The sequence below is a fragment of the Solenopsis invicta genome, chromosome 8, assembly GCF_016802725.1.
Source record: "Solenopsis invicta isolate M01_SB chromosome 8, UNIL_Sinv_3.0, whole genome shotgun sequence".
Lineage (NCBI taxonomy): Eukaryota > Metazoa > Arthropoda > Insecta > Hymenoptera > Formicidae > Solenopsis > Solenopsis invicta.
Window position 1 is genome coordinate 7,559,769 of NC_052671.1, and position 25,228 is coordinate 7,584,996.

Genomic DNA, 25,228 nt, shown 5'->3' on the forward strand with positions numbered 1-25,228 from the left:
ACATAAGAGATTTTTCTGATATAATTATCTTTTACATGAATGCGTATGCTCATATTTTATTACCCTGTATAAATACCGATCGTATTACACAATAAATTAATTTTCGATTCGGTTTGACAGATCACAAAACCCTATTGTAGAATAAACATATGCACCAAAAAAAAAAACTTGGATAAGATAGGTTTTATGAAAAAATCGAAAGAAAGACGAAGCCTGAGAGTGTCTATGTCCACGATTTAGATTTTAGCCGATATGATTTTTCGAGACACCATCTCTTAAACGTGGACATACACTACGATACCTGTATGTGCAGTTTAAATCATGGAAAGCACGTCACCCGCGACTGTTGACACACCTGGCGAAGAAAACCTTAGAACGGACTTCAAATTTTTTCTATCCCAACAGCTTTCGCGCGATTCAAAAGATTCGTCTTGTCGCGATTTACGAGAATGCAATACTGAAACGTGGGGGGCGAATAAACAGTAGATACAAATAAATTGACTCACCGTTCGCTGATCGCTCCATCCAGCTCCGTCTCGGGCGCAGCTCTCGAACATTCGAGATCCAAGATCCTTCTTACGACGATTCGTTTTGATTCACACTTGGCGCGAATGCTCGACACGTCGCTTTCGGCACTCCAAGTACTCACGCGCATCGAAAATTCGAGATACGGAGCAACGAAGAAGATATATGCGATTGAACGCGCGACGCGACGTCCCAATCAACCGACCGTTAATCTGAGGGTCACGGAGGATCATCCTCCTCACGACGATTCGTTTCGATCGATTCACATTTGGCACGAACGCGCGATCCTTCGTTATTGGCACTCTCGAAACACTTTCCCGGCACTCATCACGCGCGTCGGAAACTCGAATCGGGATAATACGAGGCAACGGAGAAGATGCGAAACACGTTTGAACGCGACACGACTTTGCACCGTGCATCGTATCCGACGCGAGGGATGTTGGTACGAACGCCCGACATTTCACTTCACTTTCGACACTCCACGGCACTCTCGAAACGCTCGCTCGCGTCAAAAACTCGTACGGGACGACGAGGATGCGAGTTGAAATGCGCCATGACACGTCGCGACTACGCGCCATCCCGCCTGACCGACCGACTGAGCGACCATTGCTGTACTGGCGTACTGCGTAGCGGCGAGAGGCCGCGCGTGCGCGCCGCTGCGCAGTCTCGCTCAGCCGGCAACGGTCGCTCGATCGGAAGGTCAAGCAGGATGGCGCGTAATCGCGACGTGTCGTGGCGCGTTTCAACTCGCATCCTCGTTGTCCCGTACGAGTCTTTGAACGCAGCGAGTGCTTCGAGAGTGCCGTGGAGTGTCGAAAGTGAAGTGAAATGTCGGGCGTTCGTACCAACATCCCTCGCGTCGGATACGATGCACGGTGCAAAGTCGTGTCGCGTTCAATCGTGTTTCGCATCTTCTCCGTTGCCTCGTATCCCAAGTTTTCGACAGGCGTGGAGTACCGAGAGTGTTTCGAGAGTGCCAAAAACGAAGGGTTGTGCGTTTGTGCCAAGACGAATCGTCATGAGAAGGATCTTGGGTCTCGAACGTATGTTCGTTCGACAGCTACGGTCGAGATGGAGTTCGACGGAACGATCAGTGGCGAACGGTGAGTGAATTTGTACTTGTATTCGCTCCTACAATTCGGTATTCACGCCTCATTACGTCCTCATTACGTTTGCGTAAATTAGTGTCGGTACTTACATTGCGACAAGACGAATGAATCGATCGCATGAAAGCGGTTAGGAACAATTGAAGTTGACATATTTATGTACGCGCGCGCTTGGCGTTCTCTTCGCCAGATATGCCAACAATCGCGGGAGACGTGTTTTCCGACGTTATCCTCCTCATTGGCATCGTAGTATATATCCACGTTGTAGAGATGGCGTCTAATACGCAAAATAAGTTTATTGAAAAGGAAAGTAATTAGAAAATATTTTTAAGGTGATGCTAAAGTCGTCCTTTTTTATCGACCGAACGTTAATTTTCGGGCATGCCGTTCTTCTAATTGCATTTACAGATTTAAATAAAGTATAGACAGTAATGTATAATGGACGCTGTATAAGGATAAGGAAAACAAAAAAAATTGAGAATAATAAAGTTGAAGAACTTTTAAATTTGTACGTAATTTATCATTGCAAATTGTTATTATTAATTATTTTTATAATAAGATGTAAACATTAAGCAATATTTTCTTTACAGAGATGAAGTAAAAGTTCCCTGCGTTTTTTTATATTTTCTTAACGATGCCCCAAGACCAGCAGCACTAACAATAAGATATAGTAAAGATTCTCTGGATTATTATTACATTATTACACAGAAAAATGGTCGTTTTCCAGCGATTGAAGAACCTTGCCCTTTTGCACAGGTTATCTATTTTAAAATCAACAAAATGATAAGAAAAATGTAAAGAAAACATAATTATACAATGTGTGCATAGCGACTATCTTGTTTAATCGCATAATATGTTAAAGTGGCGAACCGGTTTTAATTGAATAAATTGAGATTAATCAGCGTTTGGCTGCCAAGTTCGGCCTTAGTCTTGTGTTTTTTTTATGTACTTTTATTCTATAAAAGGATTTTGTAATTTATCAAACAATTCGAAAATTATTTTATAATACGACCGGTATTTAGGATCCTCTTAATGCCTATAGGATGATTCTTAGTTACACGTATATGGCACACACATTAGAATGTGCTAGTGAAAACACGCGTCATTACGGCGAGAAATAAGAACATTTTCAAAGAAATTATGCCGTGACAACCGTCTATCGGTAGTTACAGACGATCGTATTTATTTTGAAAATATAAAACTTTGACCTGTTGAAATAAACTCGACAAACTCGAGAGTTTGAGGTTATAATCAAGGTCGGTGAACGAACTCCATATGCTAAAAATTGATAACCCAATATTTATCGATTATTTCTGATGATGTTAAATTATGTATCTTTAAATATTAAAAAATATTAGATATTTCCTTTGTATTTCTATATATTTCCTTTTAGAATAAAATCGGAATAAGGATTATAATATTGTCAAGAATATTCTCTGATGAACTTATGTTAATATTGTCAAGAATATTTCTCTGATGAACTTATCATCTTTCAGGAAACATATAAATAGAAGAAATTCTGTAAAATCAAAGAAACTCGTACTGAATATAGATGTCTGAAAATTACATGGATTTTTTTACACGTCGCACGCCTGCGAAAATTGTTTCATACTTGTAAATTTTAAATGTAGAGACCGTTTATTGTGAGGTATGCCTCAGTCTCAGCACATAAGAACTTGCGTGAAGACCGTTAAACAGCTATGTCCGTTGGTGACATTGATGAGCACCATATTCGTCATTGTGATTACGATTTATATCAGCGAGAAGGTCTCGCCGGTCTTCGTTTTCCTTTGCATGCAGGTGTATCTGAACTGGTACTCGGTGTACAGCATCAGCTGCAAGTCGAATCCTATGAAGATGAGGGAGGTGCAGAGTAGCCTGTGCAGTGTGGTCACCCAACAGCGCAAGTACGAGCAGCCCAACAACGTGCAGCCCCCGGCCCACAACACAGCCTACAAGTTCTGGCATTGCGAGCGGTGTCAGAGCTACATGTGCAAGCCAACGCAACACTGCGTCTTCTGCCGGAAATGCTTCCACTTCAGGGACCATCACTGCTTCTTCCTGGGTGCCTGCGTGCTTCGCCAGAACATGGGCAACTTTATACTGTTCTGCTTCTACACGTCTCTGACGTGCCTGTATTCCTTATGCGTGCTAGGCCCGTACATGTACGAGAACATCAATCACATAGTGAAGAACGACGCGGATTATCTCAATATATTTCTGAACTTTTGCTTTCCCATCGCCCTAGCGAAATTGCTGCATTCTCGAGATAGCTCGAGTATACTTCTAGTCACAACGTTCGACACGTTGATGTCGATTCTGTGTATCTGTCTGGTGCTTGGTATATGGAAGCTGCACAGTTGTTTGAGCGGTAAACAACGTTACGTCAACGTGACGGGGAAACAAAGTTTAAAGGAGATCTTTGGCAGCTATGGTCTATCAAACATTATCTTTCCATATAACGGTCTCATAGGCACGCGAGATATTAATGGCAAATATGAACTAAAGGAAGTGTGAGAATAGCCGACTAAACGATGGACGCAGATTAAATCTTTAATACACATTTTTTTATTATGTACTTACGTAGCAATAAATACAGTCATATGTACAACATATTTACGCATTCATACATGATAGAGAAGACAGGGAAACGAGCGCATATTACAATTACCAAATATTCTAGGATATTTATAAAAATTTGACAGATAAATATTCTTGAATATTTTTTCCCAAACTTGCAACTTTTGCAATTATAATGGCCCTAGTATTTTTTGTGAATTTCATGATCATAGAAAGTATTATACTATTGATTCACAGAAGTCTAATTGAGCACAGATTATTTGTCAGACTGTGTAATAAATAACGATTAATTCTTGTATTTCTTAATATAATTCTTAATATAAAATTAAAAAACTAATACTTATTGAGCTTAAGCCAACATGTGTATAGACAGATATTTCATATAAAGTATGTTATGTATTTATTTTGTTCCTATTGATAATTGTCGAATTTATAGTCTATTTCATTTAGGTTTATCTGTTTACATTTATGCCCGACAGAAGGATAGATATATTTTCCTAAATGGTAAACTGATTTTAATTTATTAATTTTTAATTTATTAATTAATAACATAATAATCACAAAATTTTAAATATAATACAAAATGTGATAGCAGAACTGAAAATATTGTTAAATTTAAATCCAATGTAATGTTTTATTTACAAATTTTAAGCAACTTGATTCTGTAAATTTTTTCTCAAATAAACTACGACATTAATATTATTAATTGTTAAGGTGCAGCTTCACGATAGATAAATTGCGCTCGAGAAAGGAACATCATTCAATGATATTTGAATCTTTTTGGCAATATAATGATTTACTTTCGCCTAGAATTTGCATTCTCTTCAATGCATACGTACATGCCTTGTAGACTAAAGTTACCATTTATAAAAATTGTCTATAATTCCGTGTGCTGAGAATGTTGTGCTTTGAAGTCACTGGGATGAATAAACAATCCTTCCATCACTGACCATTGTGTGTGAGGGCTGTTTGGAGAATATTCACCTACTACTTCAGTCTGTCCACTGATTGGAGTACCATAAGTTCTGCCAGTGACAGCTAGATACCTGATGTAATGCACAATATAATTTATATATTGTTACTCTAAATGACACTATCTTTTATCTACACAAATCCATAAAGAATATATTTACTTTTCAGTATCTATATGCTTCAGCATGATCGTATCGTCTCTCTCCCAAAAATCATTCTGACATAGCAACATCCAATTATCACCAGAATCACCTTCTCCCTTAGCATCTCCATAGGCGGAGACCTCCTGTTTTCCAGTCAGAGGTGAGCTGACAAGATGTGAATGAAGATTCTTTTTCGTCGCAATATGTTCTAATCTGATAGTATCTCCACATCTAATAGGTTTTCTATTAAAAAGATTAAAAAGAAATTAGCTTGTGTACAAACATTGTGCTAATATATAAGCTTAGACTCACCCTCGCATACACTGCTTCCCTGATTCGTCTTTAACGAGCCAGTAGGAATTACCATCTTCTTTGGCATTGGTACCTGTCACCGATTGCTGTCCACTACCACTGCCATACTTTACTTCGTGGGAGTGTAGCCTCACATTGTAATCTACATTCATTAACTTCAGTACAGAGCCGCAAGTTACATGCTGGGTTCCCCTAGCTGCAAAATGTATCGATAAAATTGAGACATTTAATCAAGATTGCACACACAGTGCTTCTTGCAATAAGATATCGAGATACACTGACTAATTTTCTGACAAAGCACTTGTACGCGATTAAAAATACACGTGGCGTTAATTATAATGCGAATAAAAGTAACAAAAAAAATTAATTGATGACAAGACAGTGGAACGAAAAGCATATGACACGTACGATGATAGAAATAACATAACCCATTAACTTTGCATTTATGGGCAGACGTATTTCTATGAGATAAATGCGAGGAGTACCTTGAATACAGTTTATGTGAAGCAAGAGTATCGCAAGACTTGTAAAAAACACCGTGTAATCCATCACGATCGGTGCTCCCGGCGTCAATTGACAGGAGAATCGAGCGAAAAACCGTCACCGGTGATACATAGGGGCGTAAGTACGTGTTAGCTTTCTATTGGCTACCGTCCACGTGTCCGCGTCCCGATCCGATACGAGCGCGATGCTCCGACTGCTCCAAGTATCGATGCTCGTCCTGCCTTATTAAATTAACAATAAGGTGACGTAATTTAATAAAATATAATATTTGATAAAAGACACAGGAAAAGGCGAAAAATATATAGAAAGAACCTTTTGACATCTTTTTCTCGATAAAAAATTTTTTGTATATCATAATTATCAAATATATGTCCATACATTAAATGTGGTTGTATAAAATTTATATATAATTATAAATGGACACATTTGATATGTCATATATAATGTTATGTATAATTATATACAAAAAATTTTTACCAGGCTAAATTTCTCTTTCATATATAAATTCTTTTTTCAATATCAATGTTTGCTGTATATAGTTTCGGATAGCAATATTTATGTTAAATATTTATAAATACTTATTACTATTTACTTTTTCATATATTATATAAATACAATACATATTTATATATTTTACAAATTTTATATACACGAAGGAAAGAAATCATAAAATCCAAAAAACAGACTACATATTTTATATTTTACAAATAATTTTATGTGATATAAATATTTTAATCATATTTATGATAAACATGATGTGTTCATTATAAGATCACAAACATGTTTATGAAATATTTTTGTAAATATATATTTACTTAAACGCAACTAAACAATCATACTGAAGAAAATCTGTGGATAGTACAATTCTAAGGCGACAGAAAAGGAAGATATAATACACAATACATATTTGTTATATATAACAAATATATTTTCATTGGACCCATATTCATTATTCAAATGCTTTACATGCTAACACTCTCAATTCAATTTATAATTATTAAAACTTATATATAATTATTAAAACGTGTATCTTACAGATATGAACTCTCCTTATGTGTGATGTTTACAGAAGTATTAAAAAAAATAATCAGACAGAACATTTTTTTTGTAGAACCCAAAATTCTGTATATATGTGTACAACTATGAAATTTCAATGACGAAACGAAGCACATGCACGAAAGAAAAAAATCAAGGAAGACGTAAATTAAGGTAAACTCGATACATTACTCAATGTGAATAAATTTTACCGTTTATTAGAAATGCAATATAAATAAACTTTTTTCATGTTTGTAATGTTTTCGTAAAAAACATTGCACCCCCCCCCCTTCTCCACATCTCTTAATGTCGTCTGATAATTATAAATCTGAATATATTACATAAATCCTGGCTTGAAAAATATCCTCTAATCAAATTAAACAATACAGACATTTGCAAAAACGGCATCTTGTTTCCAATATGATTTAGATGTGGTGTCCTCAAAAAAAAAAAAAAAAAAAAAACAACAACAATGGAATGTGCTCCTTTTTAGAAAATATGAAAGAATGTACAAGCGAGGACATTTTCGACGCACATTGTTAAGGTGTCATTCAGATGTGACTCACATCTGAACGAATGGACGACGAGAGAAGTGGCGTATGATCGTTAGTACTCGAGCAGTTTTGGACGGGTTTTAACATAAACATACGCCGCTATTATCACAAACATCGCAGCTACGGTGGGCAACACGACCGTAAACACTCGTTGTTTGTTCTCGAGAAACTCCTTTTTCCGCTCCTTCTTCTGTTTGTTCGTCTCTTTCGTTTTCCCTTTTAACTGCCGCATGTTTCAACAGCTGCAAATCAGCACAATCGCATTAAGACAAGTGTACATTTGTTTTCTCGATTGCATCAACACTCTGTACACATTTTAAGACATTTTGTCCTATGCATTTCTTTTCTTTAAAATATCTTGTCAGCTGCAGTTAGTTAGTTATAATATTTATATAGAATTTTTTTTTTAATATACAATTGTACAGATATTCTCTAAGGATGTAAAATGTATGTAAGTCATTTAATAATTTGTTTATACTTGTAAAAGTTAAATGAAAATTATCAAACAATCCATGATATGCAGTGAGGGTTTGGAAAACAAAAGTGTGTACGGAGTGTTAAGATGAACATTCATTCGTTTTTCAAATAACATTTAATGCGCACTGTTGAAAAGGTATGTGCTAATGAATATTTTAATGAATTCGAATTAACACATCGAATTGCTGAAAAGGGTAAGAATTAAATTTGAAATGGTTTCAAATTTCAGAGCGAATTAAGGTTCGTGTATTTGAAACTTCCAGCAAAAGCATCAGCAGGCAATTGTAATTAACGCGATGACAATCATCGCACGATCGCGCTCGTCACGCATATGTTTCGAAGCACACGTCGACTCCACGAACCTTCGTTCACGCGAACTTTCCAGAATAATAGTCTCGATTCGTAAGCGTCGAGATATTACTACCTTTGAGGACGCGCGAGGCGACCAGTTGCGAGAAAGGAGTACAAAGCCACGTCCGTCAGTTTTTGGTGCAAATCAGATTTACACACATGACACGTAGCAAAATTGTAGCAAACTGTTATTGGCACCGGTTCCTGCTGTCCCCTCCGCTATGGTATGCACCAGTATGCACAGATGATTGCGCTGAATGCGTTCCGAAAACCACTGCGGCGAGGCGCGCGAGAAACTCAAGAGGACGAATTCCTCGAGGGAAGAATCGCCTTTGTTGCATCGAGATTTGCAGAATATCGTTGCGCTGCTTTCTTTACCATACATTATATCTGCGTAACGACGTTATAATAATAACGAAACTATCGTTAAGCGTTACAAGATAGTCTGCACGACAATGTTATTATACATGAGATTAATCGTTTATTCGGCCTACTTGGGAAATTTCAAACAGCATACGATAAATGTTTATATATATTTACTACTATTTATTTTTTAAATATATATAAATATTTTATACATACTTTATACACATGAAGAAAAGTTGAGGAAAAGAAAATAATGTTTCGCGCGAGGGACAGAATCGATGACCATGGGCGAAAATTGACGCTAGTGTAACGTATCACAAAAATTAATTAAAAAATGATAATAAAAGTATATCGTGATGATAACACAAATATGACGTATAATAAATAATAAGAATTGATAAATATATGTTGTTCTAAAACTGTTAAGAAAAGCGTTTGAGAGGTTAAAATTTGAAGAAGAGCATGGAGCATTGCGCTTTCTACCGCTACACCGATATTAAATAAATGATAATAAATTATAATCTGATAATTGATTTTTTTCGATGTTTCATAACATAATCGATTATTTTTTCTGTTAAAATATAATTGTGCATCAACGATTATTTATTTAATCGATTATTTAATAATCGATTATTTGAACACTCGATTATTTAACAATCGATTATTTTCGACATCGCTCATCGCTATAAAGCTGAATGCACACAGGACGCGCTACGCGTGGCGAGGTAGTCAAGCATTTCTTTGTTTTTATGGAAAATAATAAGAAAGCGAAGGAATGATTGGCTACCTCGCTACGCGTCGACGTGTGCATTCAGCCTAAGTCCCAAATTCAAAGCAGCGTTGTATGAGTGGATCCCCACTTATTCAAATACTAGCCAATCATATTCAAACGGTGAGCAGACTTTCGACGCATGATGGAAGGAATAGTAGTTATACTTCCACCATGCTTTCGACGACTTGAAAATTTCTTCATTTTGTTTAGCGCAATCACCGGTACTAGTCACCAGTTAGATGCTCGCAAAAGATTTCAAGAACTGTGTTCTCTTAGGCAGTGTTCTTTTAGTTCAGTGCATGCTTTTATGTATGATCATTTAATCTAATTTATTTTTCGCCTTTTCGCCTTGTGGCCTTGTTGCTTTGCCGCTTTTTTGCCTCTTCATCTTTGTTATCAGGTAAGATAGAATATATATAATATTTTTAATTTTAAAAAATGTTGCGCATATAACAAAAGCAGAATTGGATAATCCAGATAACAAGTTTCCAACATATTAATTACTATCAATTTGATAAATGTGCATTGCCTGAGTCGCTATATTTTTTTAATTTTAAAAAATGTTGCGCATATAACAAAAGCAGAATTGGATAACCCAGATAACAAGTTTCCAGCATATTATTATCAATTATATAAATGTGCATTGCCTGAGTCGCTATATTTTTTTAGGACAATTGCTTTCAATTTATAATGATTATTTATAGCAAGTTATTGGAAATTTTATACTATATGGAATAAATTCCATACGCTATTCTTCTTCTTGGAAATTTCTCGAACAGAGACGCTGTTGTCCTTCAATTATTTGAGAAACTATAAATTCCATACGCTATTGTCCTAGCTTTCTGTTGCCTTCAGGTAGCCAAAACGAAAAATTCCCCCCACTTCATCCAAGTGCAGAGCAGCATTGAAAAGTTAGCACAATTATAAAGTGATTCATTTGAGCCTATATACACATAACGCATTAAAATCATTTATCAGTAAAATCAACTAATCAACTAATGGATTATAACATATTTATTTCGTTTAGATTTTTTGCCAAACTTGTCCTTAATTGTACTATATTTTTATTAAAACTATAATTCCTTAAGTATTACAAATTATTAGAATATTTTAATTACTTTTATCAGCATATATGTTTCTAGCGTGAACGCATACCCTATAAGCGCTACGATATTATTTAATATTAAATAATATTTTTAAAATATTATTTAATATTAATAAAAAGTGATTTATATATATCCGCTCCTAATAATATTATACGAATACTATATGAGAAGTAAAATTATTTACTTCAATATTTTCAGGAATATTATAACTTTTAAATGTAATAATTATATAAAGTTTATAAATATTTTATACATAACAATTCACATTAATAATATTAAATGCAACATTTGATCCTATAATATTAAAAAATGTATTTTTAGAATAATATTCTTGGAATATTATTTTAATATTATTTTAATTTTTAATAATATTCATACATGGTTTATCTTCAAAGTAATGAGAATGACTAGAGAAAAGACTTTTATTGAAATCAAGTTCACATACACTTATTGTTAGTAGTTTTCGAAGTAGTTTCTTTGAGAGTCTATACACTGCGTCCAATGTTGCTACCACTCTTCATAACAGCGCTGGAATTCTTCAACGAAGACACTGTTCAAGGTCCCCGTCACAGTCGGTGACAATTTTCCATTGTCCCAAAATGGTTTCTCTTCAGGTCAGATTTGATGCGAGGGAACAGAAAGAAGTTGCATAGGGCTATGTCTGGGCTGTAAGGTGGTTGTGGAAGCGTTGTAATGTTCTTTGTAGTCCTCCCTTACCGATAATACAGTGTGGCTCGACGCGTTGTCGTGATGAAAGATCCAGGTGTGCTGGATTTTTTAACAAACGCGTGCGACTCTTTTTTCTCAAACGATCGAGTATCCGAACGTAAAATGTTGCGTTTACTGTTTGCCCGATTGGTACAAATTCCTTGTAGACGATTTCTCTGCGACTGTGACGAGGACTTTGAACAGTGTCTCCTTTGAAGAATTCCAGCGCTGTTATAGAGAGCAGCAACGTTGGACGCGGTGTATAAGCTCTCAAGGGGACTACTTTGAAAACTACTAAGTGTATTTGAATCTAATTTCAATAAAAGTATTGCTCCAGAATTATTCTCATTACTTTCCGACAGAGGTGGGCAGTATTTAAAACACATGTATTTGAAATACGTATTTAAATACATTTTGTAGTTTGCATTTTGTATTTATATACATTTTCTTTACAGTATTTTGTATTTTTATTTAAATACTTTTTTCAGAGTATTTTGTATTTAAAATTTTATTTCTAAATACATTATAATTATATAAAAATATTTTTTGATGAAAGTTAAAATCGCACCATTGTTGACTCAACTTGTTGTTATGTATAGGCATATCTCAGCATTTATTTCTTAAAAGATGTAAACACCACTGGTGATAAAATAATTAATGAAGCCGATTGCGTCTTTAGATATTTTGCAAGCCGAAAATAATTGTTTTTATGGTGCACTTATGCCAACTTTATTTAAAAGTGCGGCTCCAACAATTATCAGAAACAAATATGCAATATTCAACAAGTTTGATTATTTATTTAAATGATCAACTGTTAAAAAGATTTTACAAATATTTTACTTTGTCACCTATTCCTATTGTGAATAAAGTAATCGCTGCCTGTGTACATCCACAATTTAAACTTAAGTGGCTACCAAAAGATTTGCCAGAATCTGCAAAACGCAGGATAGAAACTCTGTGCATAAATGCGGTAGATCAATTCGCCACCAAAAATCTACAATCTTCTAATCAATCTTCCAGCGAGGAGAAAGATAGCTTTTTTATCTTAAATCTTAAATAACAGCATGATTGATCAATGTGAATCTTGCTTTAAACTGCAGCTGATATCATTTTTCAATGATAAAAACCAAAGCATGGCAAGTTTAGATAACTATTCAGATGTAAAAAAAAGCATTTATTTGTTACATTTTTATGTTCGTCTAGTCCAGTAGAAAAATTGTTTTTATTTACCACGTTTATTAGCTCTCCAGCGCGCAGTTTTCTCTCAGATACATCTTTTGAGACGTTATTGTTTAAAAGACAATAATAAATACACTAAATTAAACTTTTAATATATATATGTTACACAATTTCTAAGTTTAATTTTGAAATTAAAACGCAATCAAAAGCAAAGTTTTAACAAGAAAAATAAAGTACATATAAAAAAATGATTAACGTTAAATAATTTTAAATAAAATTGAAAAAAGTATTTTGTATTTGAAAAAGTATTTAAATAAATCAAATATTATTTCGTATTTTGTATTTAAATGTTTATTTTAAAAGTATCTTGTATTTTATATTTAAATACATACTTCGAAAGTATTTTATATTTTGTATTTAAATATATTTTATATTTAAATACAATTTTTAACGTATTTTGCCGACTCCTGCTTTCCGGACAAACAATGTATAATATTTTAGGAATATCATAGCGCTTATCAAACGTGAGCGTTACTTCATTAAAGTTTGACGAGTTGAATTTTCAACGTGTCTTCGTTGATACTTGATTCATTTTAGCGAAAATCGATGGAGTGGGGAGGGTCTTGATCTCGAAGCTTTGATGCATAAAATTACCTTTATGCAAATAGATCAGCGTTTCCGTTATGTATTATTAAAATCATTAATAGCAATTTTAATGTGGCCGTAATATTTATACTTTTATACCCGTATTCATAGTCCCTCCTTAAAAAATGAGGATTTCTTGTTTCTGTCTGTCTTTGTTTTGCATAGGGTGAAACGTAGTACGTGAGACAAAGACAGACAATAACAAGGAATCCTTGTTTCTCAAGGAAGAACTATGAATACGATCGTTAAACGTTTATTTATATAACATTTAAGGGGAAACCTCGTGTAAATAGCCGTTTTTTCTCGATTTAAAAAAAATGGAAAAATATATTAAATGTAAACAAAGTATACGATAAAATTCACTATTTAAATTAATTAAAAAAAATTTTTTAATGTTAAAAAATTTCAAAATTTTGGCACAGCAGCTGCTTAAAATAGGCTCCTTGAATTTGCGCCGAGAAACGCCGAGGTCATAAAATTAATGTGAAACAAAAATTTTAAGAAAATTTTTTTAGTTTATGTAAAAACGTACAATATATATCTACATAATTAATAAAATTCATAAAATTGCAAAAACGACGACACAAACAAGAAAAGCACTTTAAACAATTGTTAATAATTATTGTTTAAAGTAAAATATTAATGATTGGATAGGTATATGTTCGAACCAGATAAATGAAAAATAAGCATGTAAAATTTGAAGATAATCGGTCAAGTAGTTTTTGAGTTACATTTCCTGGCGCGCAAAATTTAACATTTTGAGAAAAAGACGTTTAAAGTTGTATACCTAAGCGCTCCGGCCGCTGAAACCGATTCTCCTTTCTTTAAAATTAACACAAAAAGAAGTCTTTTATAATTTTATTATGTTTTTTTTTTTCATATTTTTGAGATAATTTCCTAACAATTTTAGCAAAAAACAGAAAACGTGAAAAAAATCGATTTTACACGAGGTTTCCTCTTTAACGTTATAAATAATGTATCCATACGTTAATCATCGGGAACTAAAAGTACATGATATATTAAAAGATATTAGAACTCAAAAAGGAACTTTATTTTCACTAAAAAATGATATCACATTAGAATTTACTGAATGGTACTTGCCATAATCTATAAATATTCTTATCACATAATATATTATCTTCTAATAAAAATAGACGATAGTAACTTTCCACTTGAAGTAAGCTGCGTACCATTTTTAACATAATTTTATGTAGAACTAGACAAAGTAATTAACGTAAATGTTATATATTTCATAAATACAGGATTACGGAAAAAATGGAGGAATGTGTTTCATCAAACACGCGAATAGCAATAAATGTGACATCATTGAGCGAAAATCAGGACGATACAAAAAATGATACAATAAAGAAGCTTGAACCGGAAATTTCTCTCCGAAAAGGGAAGAAAAAATTGACGAAAAAGAATGTTAAAATCATGCCAATTGAAATAAAGTTTAATCATATAAATAATCAGTCGTGTTTGCATTTCACTAATGAGACACAACGAGACAACGAAACAAAGCAACAAAAGACTAGAGGAGATAGTAATAATAATAATAATAATAATACAACAACGAACAATCAAATATATGAAATCTTTGAGACTGCAAACATAGAAAACAATTCAAATGATAGCGATGATTCATCTCTTTCATATATAGAAAAAGCTTCAAGTGTAGGTTCAGAAGACGCGACAGAACAAGAACATGAAGACCTTTCAGTATCCGTCAGCAACCCGTATCGAGATCTAGAGCGTCCCTATCACCGCGAATATTATTATGAGCATCAGATGATAAAGCATATGCTAATTGACTCATTCAAACTAACTGCACACATCATTATATGGTCATCGCCTACTTTACTGTGGTGTTTCATATGCCAAAAAGAAATCCGTCTTAAAAGGGGAACAGACTCTACAGCAAACAAACTTATTCATCACATCCGTAATTGCTTTACAAATCGTAATCGTTTACATAAAATAATGGAAGAAGAAAAAGAATCATTGATAACTAAGAAAAAATTCAGCTTAGCACAACTAAGACGTGAATATATCATCATGCCTCACAAAAACTACCATTACTGGAATGACAAATTCCAATATAAGATAAAAGAATTTGGAAGGAACTTTGTAATCAACGAATACAGATGTTTATTATGCGAGCAAGGTAATTTTATAGATAACACAAACCACGAAATTGAATTCGACGGTAGCAATTACAAGACAATAATTAGACACATAAATAGTGAAGCACATCAATATTTCAAGGAAAAATTGGAGAGTGTCGAAGAAGTACAAAAGATAGTAAGTGAAATACACGATGCTTTTCGTTCTGAAAAGGGCGAAAATCATAGTTGTGACTTGTGCAACTATGAAAATACATTAGAAGTAGAATTTATCAAGCATTTAAACGACGCCGCTCACATCAACCAATTCACAACATTGTCTGAAAACGATAGAAAAAAATACAATCATTATTTTTGCTACGCCTGTTTACTGCGATGGTACGGGCACAAAGAAACTTACATACAGCACAACAACAATACATATCATAAAGCCGCAATATCTTATTATCCATACATAGAACACTTACCTAAAGACTGCTTAGATCTGTTAAAGTATGTTAAACAAAACAGGAATGTAATTGTTACCGACTCCAATTTGACATTGGAAAATAATAATTTACACAGTTTGCTGCGCCATTTGAAAAGAAATTTGTTGTTAACCTTTCCAAATATAAAAGTCCACCTTTTCGGATCGAGGATTTCCGGACTGGCTTTACCTAATAGCGATGTAGACGTATTTCTGGATTGTGGTAAGTTGATTTTATAATTTAATTTACATAATCAAATTTATTGTACAATATTATAAATACAAATTATTAAAATTTATTATTTGCTACAGAAATATTAATATTTTAATGTAACTATCATTTTAGCTTCAATTTATAGAAATAGATTTCCATTATCCGTTATCTGTTAAGTTATATTATAATTAAATATTTCAATAATTATAATATCGAATCTATAAACGATATAATGATTATATATAACAACCACAAAGTATACATGATAATAATGCAATTTTGGGAGGAAAATATACATAATATAATTAAAAATGAGACTTTGTCTCCAATGCGTAATACAAAGCGTTATGTATAACAACCTAAAGATTACAATTTCTTATTATTTTTATTGATTAATGAGTCTTAATTTTCTTTTGTACATTATACTATTTCTGTTAATATTTAATAACTTTCATATTATAATACAGAATGTACATACGGAGGCAGAATCTCGTACCTACGATCCCAGGAAATTCTCGAATTAATTGAGAAACATCTGGAGGGCCTAGAGACGTGGGAAATTAAAGAAGCGGTGCTAAACTGCAGAACACCGGTTCTAAAAATCCTGCATATTCCTTCGAAACTAAATTGTGATATAGTGGTTACAAATGGTCTAGGAGTACAGAAAACAAAAATGATTAAGTAAGTTTCTGGTCTGTGTGTTTCTGGTAAAGTTTTGGTATAAAAAGAACATATAAAATATAAACAATGATATTTTTTTAGGTGTTTTGTTGAGGCTTTTCCGATGTGTCGAGAATTAATTTTATATGTGAAACGATGGTTACAAACATCTAATCAAGCAGGACGAAATTTTATATCGAGTTATGCTGCCGCCTGGCTCGTCATTTATTATTTGCAACATCTGGAAATATTTCCCAGTGTATCGCACTTAATTGAATTGAAAAATAAATCATGGCGAATCAATGGTAAGTAATAATATTTTGTAAATATAAAATAAACCTTTTATAAGAAATGTATTAAGTAGTGCAACTGAAAAACTGTTGTAATTAGAAAAAGTTTGTTAAAAAAATTGATTTTCCTTGACTTTCGATTTCCTTACAGTCATCTAATTTGATTCATAGTTTGTCATGGTAGAACTAAGATCCTTAAATATTAGGAAAAAAACAAAGTTTAAAAAAGTTGAATCATTTATAAAATACTTTGTAGACGAACAGACAAACGGCAATCTAACAATGTAAAGTTATAAAGTATTTTAAGATGCTACACTACTTTACATATACATATACATATATATAAAATAAATATTTTATAATTTTGAACATTTATATTAAACAATATATTGACAAATGTAAATGTTAAATTTCCAATTAAAAACATTGATTATTTACAAAATCATTATACAAAATGAAAATGGGTACCATGTATCACTTTCTCCTCTATGATAAATAATGCTTTTCAAAATTATCTTTTAATTTAATTTAATAATATTTTTGACTGTATTAAGTTGAGCCGATCTGAGGTCGATTAATGGCAAGAGCTAATTAACTCAATTTTATAAGCCACTAAATTTAACATAATTTTGTTAAAAAAATTAACTTATCTAATTCTGATTAGTGAATTTTAGATATTTATTATACATAGAATATATATTATGGAATATTCGCAATAAATTCAAAATACTTTTTAAACAGTGCTCTAATAGATCTTTAATAAAATTCTATTATTAATCATTTTATATGCTTTCTGGAATCCGAATGTAGGATAGGATAGATTAGGATTATTAGAATGCTTTAAATCAGGTCCCGGCAAAATTGTACATTTCGGCCGATTTTCAGCTATTTATTCCTCTTATTTCACCAATCAGTACGCAGTCCAAATGTTAATCGGCATTTGGATTGCGCAAAAAGTAGCGAGGTAAAGGAAACGCTAAAAATCGCCCGAAATGTATATTTTTTTACCGAGCTCTGTTTTAAATGCATGGAAGAAGTATAATTTAATTAAAATATATTTTGTGACAAAAATATGTTGTAACAAAGAGTATATTTTGTATGGTAACTACGATACATTTAGTACATAAAAACAAAATTGCGTACTGCGTGTTTGCTGCGTGTGGCGAGAAAACCGCACATTATAGCGAGTGTAGTGAAACAGTTGTTTTCAAGGTATCCGCTATCTGTTTCGCGAACTTCCTGTGCTCGTCCGCGTGTAAGAAATCCTCTTTCGCGAATGCGGACTCAATTATTATATATATTTGCGAACCTCTAATAGCTGTCACGGCTCTCATGTTAAAGAATGTTATTTCCTCTAAGAGGAAAAAGTTGTTCAAATACAAATACGATATTAAGTCTGAATGGCGTCAGGGATACTGCTAGCAGTGCTAGCAACACGACAAGCGCCTTTAGCGTCGAAAATATGAAATCAAGCTCAATATTCTTTTCAAATTCATTACAAACAGATATAAAAAATTTCTTTAATTTAATTTCAAAAGAAGTCAAAATGTTATGTACTTTTAAGGAATCCTTTTCTAACTATCAAAAAGGAATTCTTTTTTTAATTCATTTCGAACAGATTATGCACATTCGAAATGAACTTAAGAAATGGAATCCTTTTTGGATCCAAATGGATCAGTTGTGCTGTCTGGGTATTGTATTTAAATTTTAAAAATTTAAGTTATATTGATTACTAAGTTTAAATGATTTTAATCTGATAAAAAAACAAATGACTAAATTAATAAACAAATTATAACAATTAAGAATTGTTTAATTTGTTAATTTATGCTTATATTTTTATTATTATACATGCATTATGTACTTATCATATATTTTTATTTTTTCAGGTTGGGAAGTTGGTGTAACCTACGATTTTCCTGTTGGACAAACAAATCTCTCTTTTACTGAATTGTTATTTGGTTTTTTTAAATATTACTCGGACTTTGATTATTGCTGTTATGTAATCTGCCCATTATTGGGTAGAAAGTTAGAGAAATCTACATTTTGGAGTGATATTGATATGAAAGAATTAACACCTTACGTTGATTATATAAAACGTCGCATAGATCGACATACACAACAAGCACCGAAACATTTTTGTACAACAGCACTAAGTCTACAGGATCCGTTTGATTTATCACACAATATAACACGGGCAATGAATTCAAGCAAATTGAAATATTTTCGAAAAGCGTGTATCTACACAACAAGATTTTTAAAGAAGACCCTAACTGGCATTTCTTCTAAAACTATCGAAAAGTATAATACAAATTGGCACCTATACGATCATTTAGATTAATATTTTTATACTCGTCTTTTTATATGTTTTATACATTTTTATACTTATCTTTTTTTGTACTTATCTTTATACATTTTTATACTTATCTTTTTACATGTTTTATATATGTTGTACTCATCTTTTTATATGCTTTTCAATAATTTTTTTATACTATGACGATGATTGGTAATGTAAATCAAATAAAATCTAGTGTACTTAAATATTCTGATTTATTTTTGATTCAGCTTCCTCCGGTACAATGTCTTGTTTCCATATATATTCTTTTATATATTTATTTTTAGGTACGCAAGATTGTTTGCATGTGAAAACGACCAATATTCCCCAATCGAGACCCTTAGCGACATCTTTTAAGCCAAGAAAATTTAATAGTTGCGGCATTATCTGCAAATCACATTTTTAATTTCAGGCCGTGTAACAATGTATGTTGCCAGTATAAAAAAATTTATAATATATGTTACGTAAACTATAGACTTTTAATACTAGCAATGTATATTGCAACAGAGTCATTAGGAATATGACATCTTGTTGGACAGAAAAGTATAATTTTAGAAAAGTCTATAAAGGTTTACTTTTCAGATTTTTTAAAATTTTATTTAATAAAATTTATATATAGTATAATTGTATAATAAACTAAATCACACTTTTCAATACTTATATATGAATGAACTGTACGTACTTGAAATTCAAACTGTCTCTCACCACCGCATTCCTGACATCTTGGTATGTCCGTTATTTGATTATGTGACGAAATATAAAGAACATTTCCACCCCTTTCATATCTATAAAATAAATATGGATTAATGCTATATATTTAAGGGGCATTACTATTTACATTTTACGAGGCTTAAAAATGTTATTTTTATGTATATTTTTTTCAGAAAGTATGTGGATTAATTAATTTTATTTTGTACATATAATAATACATATATTATCTATAATTAGAAATTTTTGCAAGTAAAAATAATAAAAATCATATTAGTTATACATGTCCGAATGCGCATGATCTTAATATATTTTATATTTCATAGTATATGAAATATAAAATGTAACATAATCAGAAATAAAAAAAAGGGGTAGATAAAATTATTAACAAATATTCGGATACTGTTGAAACTAGAATGATTGAAAAATGAATTATTTTTTCATTATTTTAAGATGCTTTTAAGATGATATTATAAGATGCAATATTATTTTGTAAAAATTGCATTTACAAAATCGCCATAAAAGTTAAACAGTTTTTGTAAAATGAAAAAAATTAATATTATTTTAATTCCATTAAAGACAGTAATTATAGTAATTATAAAAGTTCTTTGGGTAGGAAGTTGTAACAACTATAATTTCTATTATTTTTACTTGCAAAAATTTCTAACTAAAGATAAAATATGTTTTATCTACAAAGTTTAAAATAAAACTGCACAATATTTAAAAAAAAAAAAAAATAAATAAAAATAAAAATAGCCTTTTTCTAGCCCTCAAAATAATAATACTGTCTTAATTCTTCCGTAAAGGGACATACCTCAAAATCTGATCTGGAAAATTGTCTATTTTCATACGAAATTCTGCAAATGTCTCATCTTTTTCGACGTTTGCCACCTGAAGTAAATCATTAACGTCCTCATTCTGAAATACTCCAGCTTCACCATTCTGCATCATCGCATTGTACTTTTCAATCTCCTCTTGTTCACTTTTAGGATCGTTTTGTTCGACACTTTCCTTCGCAGTGTCGTCGCTCTCTATTATGATTTCGTATTCAGGAAACAGCAAACTGTTGCTGTGATTTGCTTCAGTGCCGCATGTACTTTTGTGTCCATCCTTCCAGTCGTATATTTGATGTACACGTGAACAATAATTGACGACCTTACATTTGCCACAATGATTAGGAGCTAAAATTCCACAGACGGAGCACGTCTTTGTCCACTGTGATACGTCTATAAAACAAATAAATTGTTATCAATATATATTTTTATTAAAGCCCATTTTCCTTTATTAGTTTATTATAGAAAAATAACTCTTATTATAATACTATAATCCTAAAGATGCAACAATGTTATATGAATAAAGATTATTATAAAATATTATATAGAAGAATATTAATATATGAAAACACAACTAATTAAAGATAAGCTTTATTCAATTATAGTTGGATCTTAATGCTGATTTTTCTTGTGTAATTTTATATTTAATTTCAATTTTATTAAACTATAACAAATAAATTTTCAGTTTTGAAACACAATTTTAAAAACAATAGTAATATTAAATTTAAAAAAAATAGCAATATTAAATTTATAATTAATTTAACAATAATAAGTAATACTAATAAGCATCTTGAAGTTGATTCTTTACAATATTTGAAAGATGGGATACTTATTGTTATTATTACTATAATAAATGCTTGTTAGCATCTTTACTGTTAAATTGATTATTAATTTAATATTGTATTACTATTCTCATTTAACTTATAATTGTGTTGAAAGATCGAAAATTTATTCGGTGTGCAGTTTGATAAAAATGTATATAAAATCACACAAGAAATTGAGATAAAATAAGGCCAGCTATGACCAATCAAGGCTCATCTGTAATTATTACTGTACCAATATCCGTTCTCCAGTCTTTTTGTTCCACAGGTGGTACGGCTGGATAAAAATCGTTTATTCTATTCAACTGTGATCTAAAAACCTTCAAGTTCTTATTCTGATTTGGCCTGCAGCAATCTGCGTTCTTGCACACAAAGATATATATAGTTCTGTGAAATGCGTTATCGTCCTCCTCGTACGGTGCGTAGATCTGGCAAAGAAACACGCAGGGGTCGCCGCAATTTTCGCACTGTAGATCGCTTTTGCCAGGAATGTTTTTCAGATCCAGCCAGGCCGGCTTGGCGCCCGCTTTGCTGGGGAAAAATCTGCTCTCGAGTCGCCAGGATTCGCACTTTTCTACGAATCCCAAATCGACTGCCATACCTGAGGCGGCCAGGATGATGACAGAACAATCGAAATCGTGCACTGTATAAGCCGCGCAATGTATTGTCGACCTGGAAATAATAATACGGAAATAAATGGAAATAAATTAAACACGCAAATGCACGCATGTTTTGAGGAAATAAATGTTTACCTCAAAAGACGCGTGAAACTGGACGCACGTCAACGCACGTGGTCCTCCACACCACTTCACGCTTTATTTACCGTTTACAACGAGCCGCAATGAGCGTCAAAACGTCAAGTTTACAATTGGCTGCCAACGGAAAAAGGAAGCGAGCGACACTACTGTTCGCGAACTTCAGCACCGCCACCGTCCACGCCTCTCGGTACTACGTTGTGCATGTGTTGTTGTATATGTTTGATATCTGTCATCGCTTATAAGGTTAGCTACCGCGGAGGTCAGCGGAATCCCTGCTTTTTTCGAGATCCTCGGCGAGGATGACGTCCTGTTTCGAAAATGTGCAGGTGCCGTCCTGCGTCTGGTTCGAGGGCGGCGAGAAGAGGAACGCGCTTGTCTCGATACTCGCAGGCACGCTGGTAAATACGTGGGTTTCACGCCCCACAGTATCGAGCGAATTGTTGCGTTATCGATAAGTAAACAATAGTCTTCGGCACGTCTCTCTCACCCTTCTTTGATTATTTGTCGAATTACCGAGTTTCAGTGCCATACAATTTTATGAATATTTATTTACATAATATTATAGATGTTTACCTTATATGTGTGATGAGGATTGCGCGCATTCAGCGACTCGCGTTTCTCACGTCTTCATTTTCCTCACGCAATTGGCGCAAAATCTTATCGAAGCACTGTTTTTTTAGTTTTTCGTAGGATGGTGGTTTATAATAGACGCTCATGCGAAGTATCCAAATGAAATGGCAAATGCGTACCATGTTTGCGGAGTGTTTGGTACCATATCACTCTTTATGTAAGTAACTATATATATATGCAGTAGAATCTTTTATAGTGATATATTACTATTGTAATCAATTTAATAAGCAATTTGATATTCTTACAGGGTCAATTCAGTGACAAATGCACAAATAAGAGGAGAAGCTTACAATGGCGGGTGTTTAGGAGCAAGAGGTGCTCGAAGTTGGTTGTTTATTGGATTTGTTATGGGATTTGCAGCAGTAATAGCAGCCTGTTGGATCTTGTTTGCTAACTTTGTAGCAGCAGGTACTATTAACAATGTAACATTGAACCTCTACAAGATAAGTGACAAATAAGTTGTCCTTGTTAAAAAAAAGAAAAGAAATATGTATTAAAATTTTTTTAAATTAATTATTTACAGTAATGTTAAACAAGTAACTTAGAGCTAATCACAAGTTGCTTGTTTCAAGTTTTCAAATGTAGACATTAATTTTATTATAGTGTTGTGTTAAACCCATAAAAATTATCTGTTTTAATTTATGTCATTTTTCTTGTGTTCATTTTTTTTATTTTTTTATTTGAATTAGAACATAATGATTCTTTTACAAATTTAATAAATATAATTATTTAATTTAATAATTATATAATTAATCAATCAATTATATTTATATTAATTGAATAATTAAATAATTATTAAATTTACAAATTTACAATCAATTGAAAACGCGGAAAACAGGCTTCAAATTAATACTCTGGTTTTAATTATAAATGTTTAAATAAAATATGTATATAAAATGTCTAAGACACAAATTTAGACATTATAATTAGAAAATAAATCTCTATCAAAATTTTGTTGTTCTTAGTTTTGTAATTTTGAATATTTAAATACCATATATATATATATATATATATATATATATATATATACACACATGTATATAAGTGCTTAAAACTTATGAATATTTTAACATTTATAATTACAAAACAAAATTGCAATTTTGCTTTTTGTTCTATTTTTTGTTCTATTATTATCTAGACTCATTCTTTAAATTTTTTTCCATTTGTTATCAAACAACTTCTGTATATGTGTATATGTATCACAAAATTGTAAGAATATATAGTATTATATTTTTAACTTTAATTAATATATTTATTATCTTTTATTCTCTTTCTTATATTTAATATCTTTTATAGGCGCAGACCATCATTGGCCAGGAGTAGGATTGTTCCTGCAAAATGTATTTATTTTCCTGGGCTCGCTCACGTATAAATTTGGTCGATCCGAGGATCAGTGGGGTTAATAGATGCGTGCTGTTGATGGAATATATTTTTATTACCGCATAGTCAAATCAAGCACCACAAGCGGAGTTCGGCTAAGCAAACTTGAGACGTCAACATACCTTGTATCGCTTCAAGCCCGAAATTTATTTCGATTACAGCAAATTATTATTATAAACCGTTCCAATTACACGATTCTTATTTATATTCGAAATTATAAACACAGATAGCAATTACAAGTTACAATTTTATATATATATATGTAAGATTTACTGTAAAGATAAGAAGACTAGATTATCGACTTTTATGTGATAGAATTATACACTATTTACGCTATGTTAATAATTTTAAATTACATCGGTAATTTTGGATTTGTTAGTCATCAAACCCTATATTTATATATCTTTTTCATAATTTTTTTTGATATCTTATATTTGATACTTTTACAAAAAAGATAATCACAAATATCTTATGAATTGAAGTTAAATAGATAAACTATGTCCCAAGAAAGCATAGTTTTTAAAGATTTATTTATCGAGCAGCTTAATTTCATCCAATTAGTAATTTTCTCCAATGCATGGCAATGCTATTAACTTTTTACTTGTTTTTTTTTCTTATAAATTAGTTTGAATAGATGTTAAAGTCTATCCATATATAGAGTCAAATGTAGCAATACAA

General features: G+C 32.1%; 6 protein-coding genes across 7 annotated transcripts; 3 read left to right on the top strand and 3 right to left on the bottom strand.

The window, feature by feature from the left end:
- The first annotated feature begins 2,571 nt into the window (after positions 1-2,571).
- Positions 2,572-4,246, top strand: LOC105208004 (palmitoyltransferase ZDHHC21). Its single transcript, XM_011177723.3, has 2 exons — positions 2,572-2,887; positions 3,128-4,246. Exon 2 carries the CDS (start codon positions 3,282-3,284, stop codon positions 4,146-4,148), a length of 867 nt encoding a protein of 288 aa, XP_011176025.1. The 5' UTR covers positions 2,572-2,887; positions 3,128-3,281; the 3' UTR covers positions 4,149-4,246.
- Positions 4,181-6,365, bottom strand: LOC105208005 (stromal cell-derived factor 2). The gene is made up of 4 exons (XM_011177724.3): positions 6,124-6,365; positions 5,639-5,834; positions 5,345-5,569; positions 4,181-5,257 (listed from the first exon to the last, which is right to left on the bottom strand). The coding sequence occupies exons 1-4, from the start codon at positions 6,185-6,187 to the stop codon at positions 5,089-5,091; spliced, it is 654 nt and encodes a 217-aa protein (XP_011176026.1). The 5' UTR covers positions 6,188-6,365; the 3' UTR covers positions 4,181-5,088.
- Positions 6,366-7,048: 683 nt separating this feature from the next.
- On the bottom strand, positions 7,049-8,816 carry LOC113003945 (single-pass membrane and coiled-coil domain-containing protein 4 homolog). Its single transcript, XM_026135501.2, has 2 exons — positions 8,571-8,816; positions 7,049-7,973 (listed from the first exon to the last, which is right to left on the bottom strand). The coding sequence occupies exon 2, from the start codon at positions 7,961-7,963 to the stop codon at positions 7,784-7,786; it is 180 nt and encodes a 59-aa protein (XP_025991286.1). The 5' UTR covers positions 7,964-7,973; positions 8,571-8,816; the 3' UTR covers positions 7,049-7,783.
- Positions 8,817-9,835: 1,019 nt separating this feature from the next.
- LOC105208031 lies at positions 9,836-19,537 on the top strand. Its single transcript, XM_011177756.3, has 5 exons — positions 9,836-10,097; positions 14,598-16,147; positions 16,606-16,819; positions 16,901-17,103; positions 18,975-19,537. Exons 2-5 carry the CDS (start codon positions 14,611-14,613, stop codon positions 19,424-19,426), a joined length of 2,406 nt encoding a protein of 801 aa, XP_011176058.1. The 5' UTR covers positions 9,836-10,097; positions 14,598-14,610; the 3' UTR covers positions 19,427-19,537.
- Positions 19,538-19,616: 79 nt separating this feature from the next.
- On the bottom strand, positions 19,617-22,775 carry LOC105197163 (programmed cell death protein 2). Of its 2 annotated transcripts, none has more exons than XM_026140383.2 (5): positions 22,606-22,775; positions 22,018-22,454; positions 20,943-21,354; positions 20,103-20,205; positions 19,617-19,807 (listed from the first exon to the last, which is right to left on the bottom strand). In XM_026140383.2, the coding sequence occupies exons 2-5, from the start codon at positions 22,379-22,381 to the stop codon at positions 19,622-19,624; spliced, it is 1,065 nt and encodes a 354-aa protein (XP_025996168.1). In that variant the 5' UTR covers positions 22,382-22,454; positions 22,606-22,775; the 3' UTR covers positions 19,617-19,621. The 2 variants fall into 2 exon arrangements, with proteins under 2 accessions (XP_025996168.1, XP_025996167.1); XM_026140382.2 differs by having other exon boundaries at positions 22,535-22,676.
- LOC105197164 (transmembrane protein 50A) lies at positions 22,653-25,054 on the top strand. The gene is made up of 4 exons (XM_026140384.2): positions 22,653-22,938; positions 23,221-23,327; positions 23,418-23,578; positions 24,467-25,054. Exons 1-4 carry the CDS (start codon positions 22,840-22,842, stop codon positions 24,571-24,573), a joined length of 474 nt encoding a protein of 157 aa, XP_025996169.1. The 5' UTR covers positions 22,653-22,839; the 3' UTR covers positions 24,574-25,054.
- The last annotated feature ends 174 nt before the right edge of the window (positions 25,055-25,228 follow it).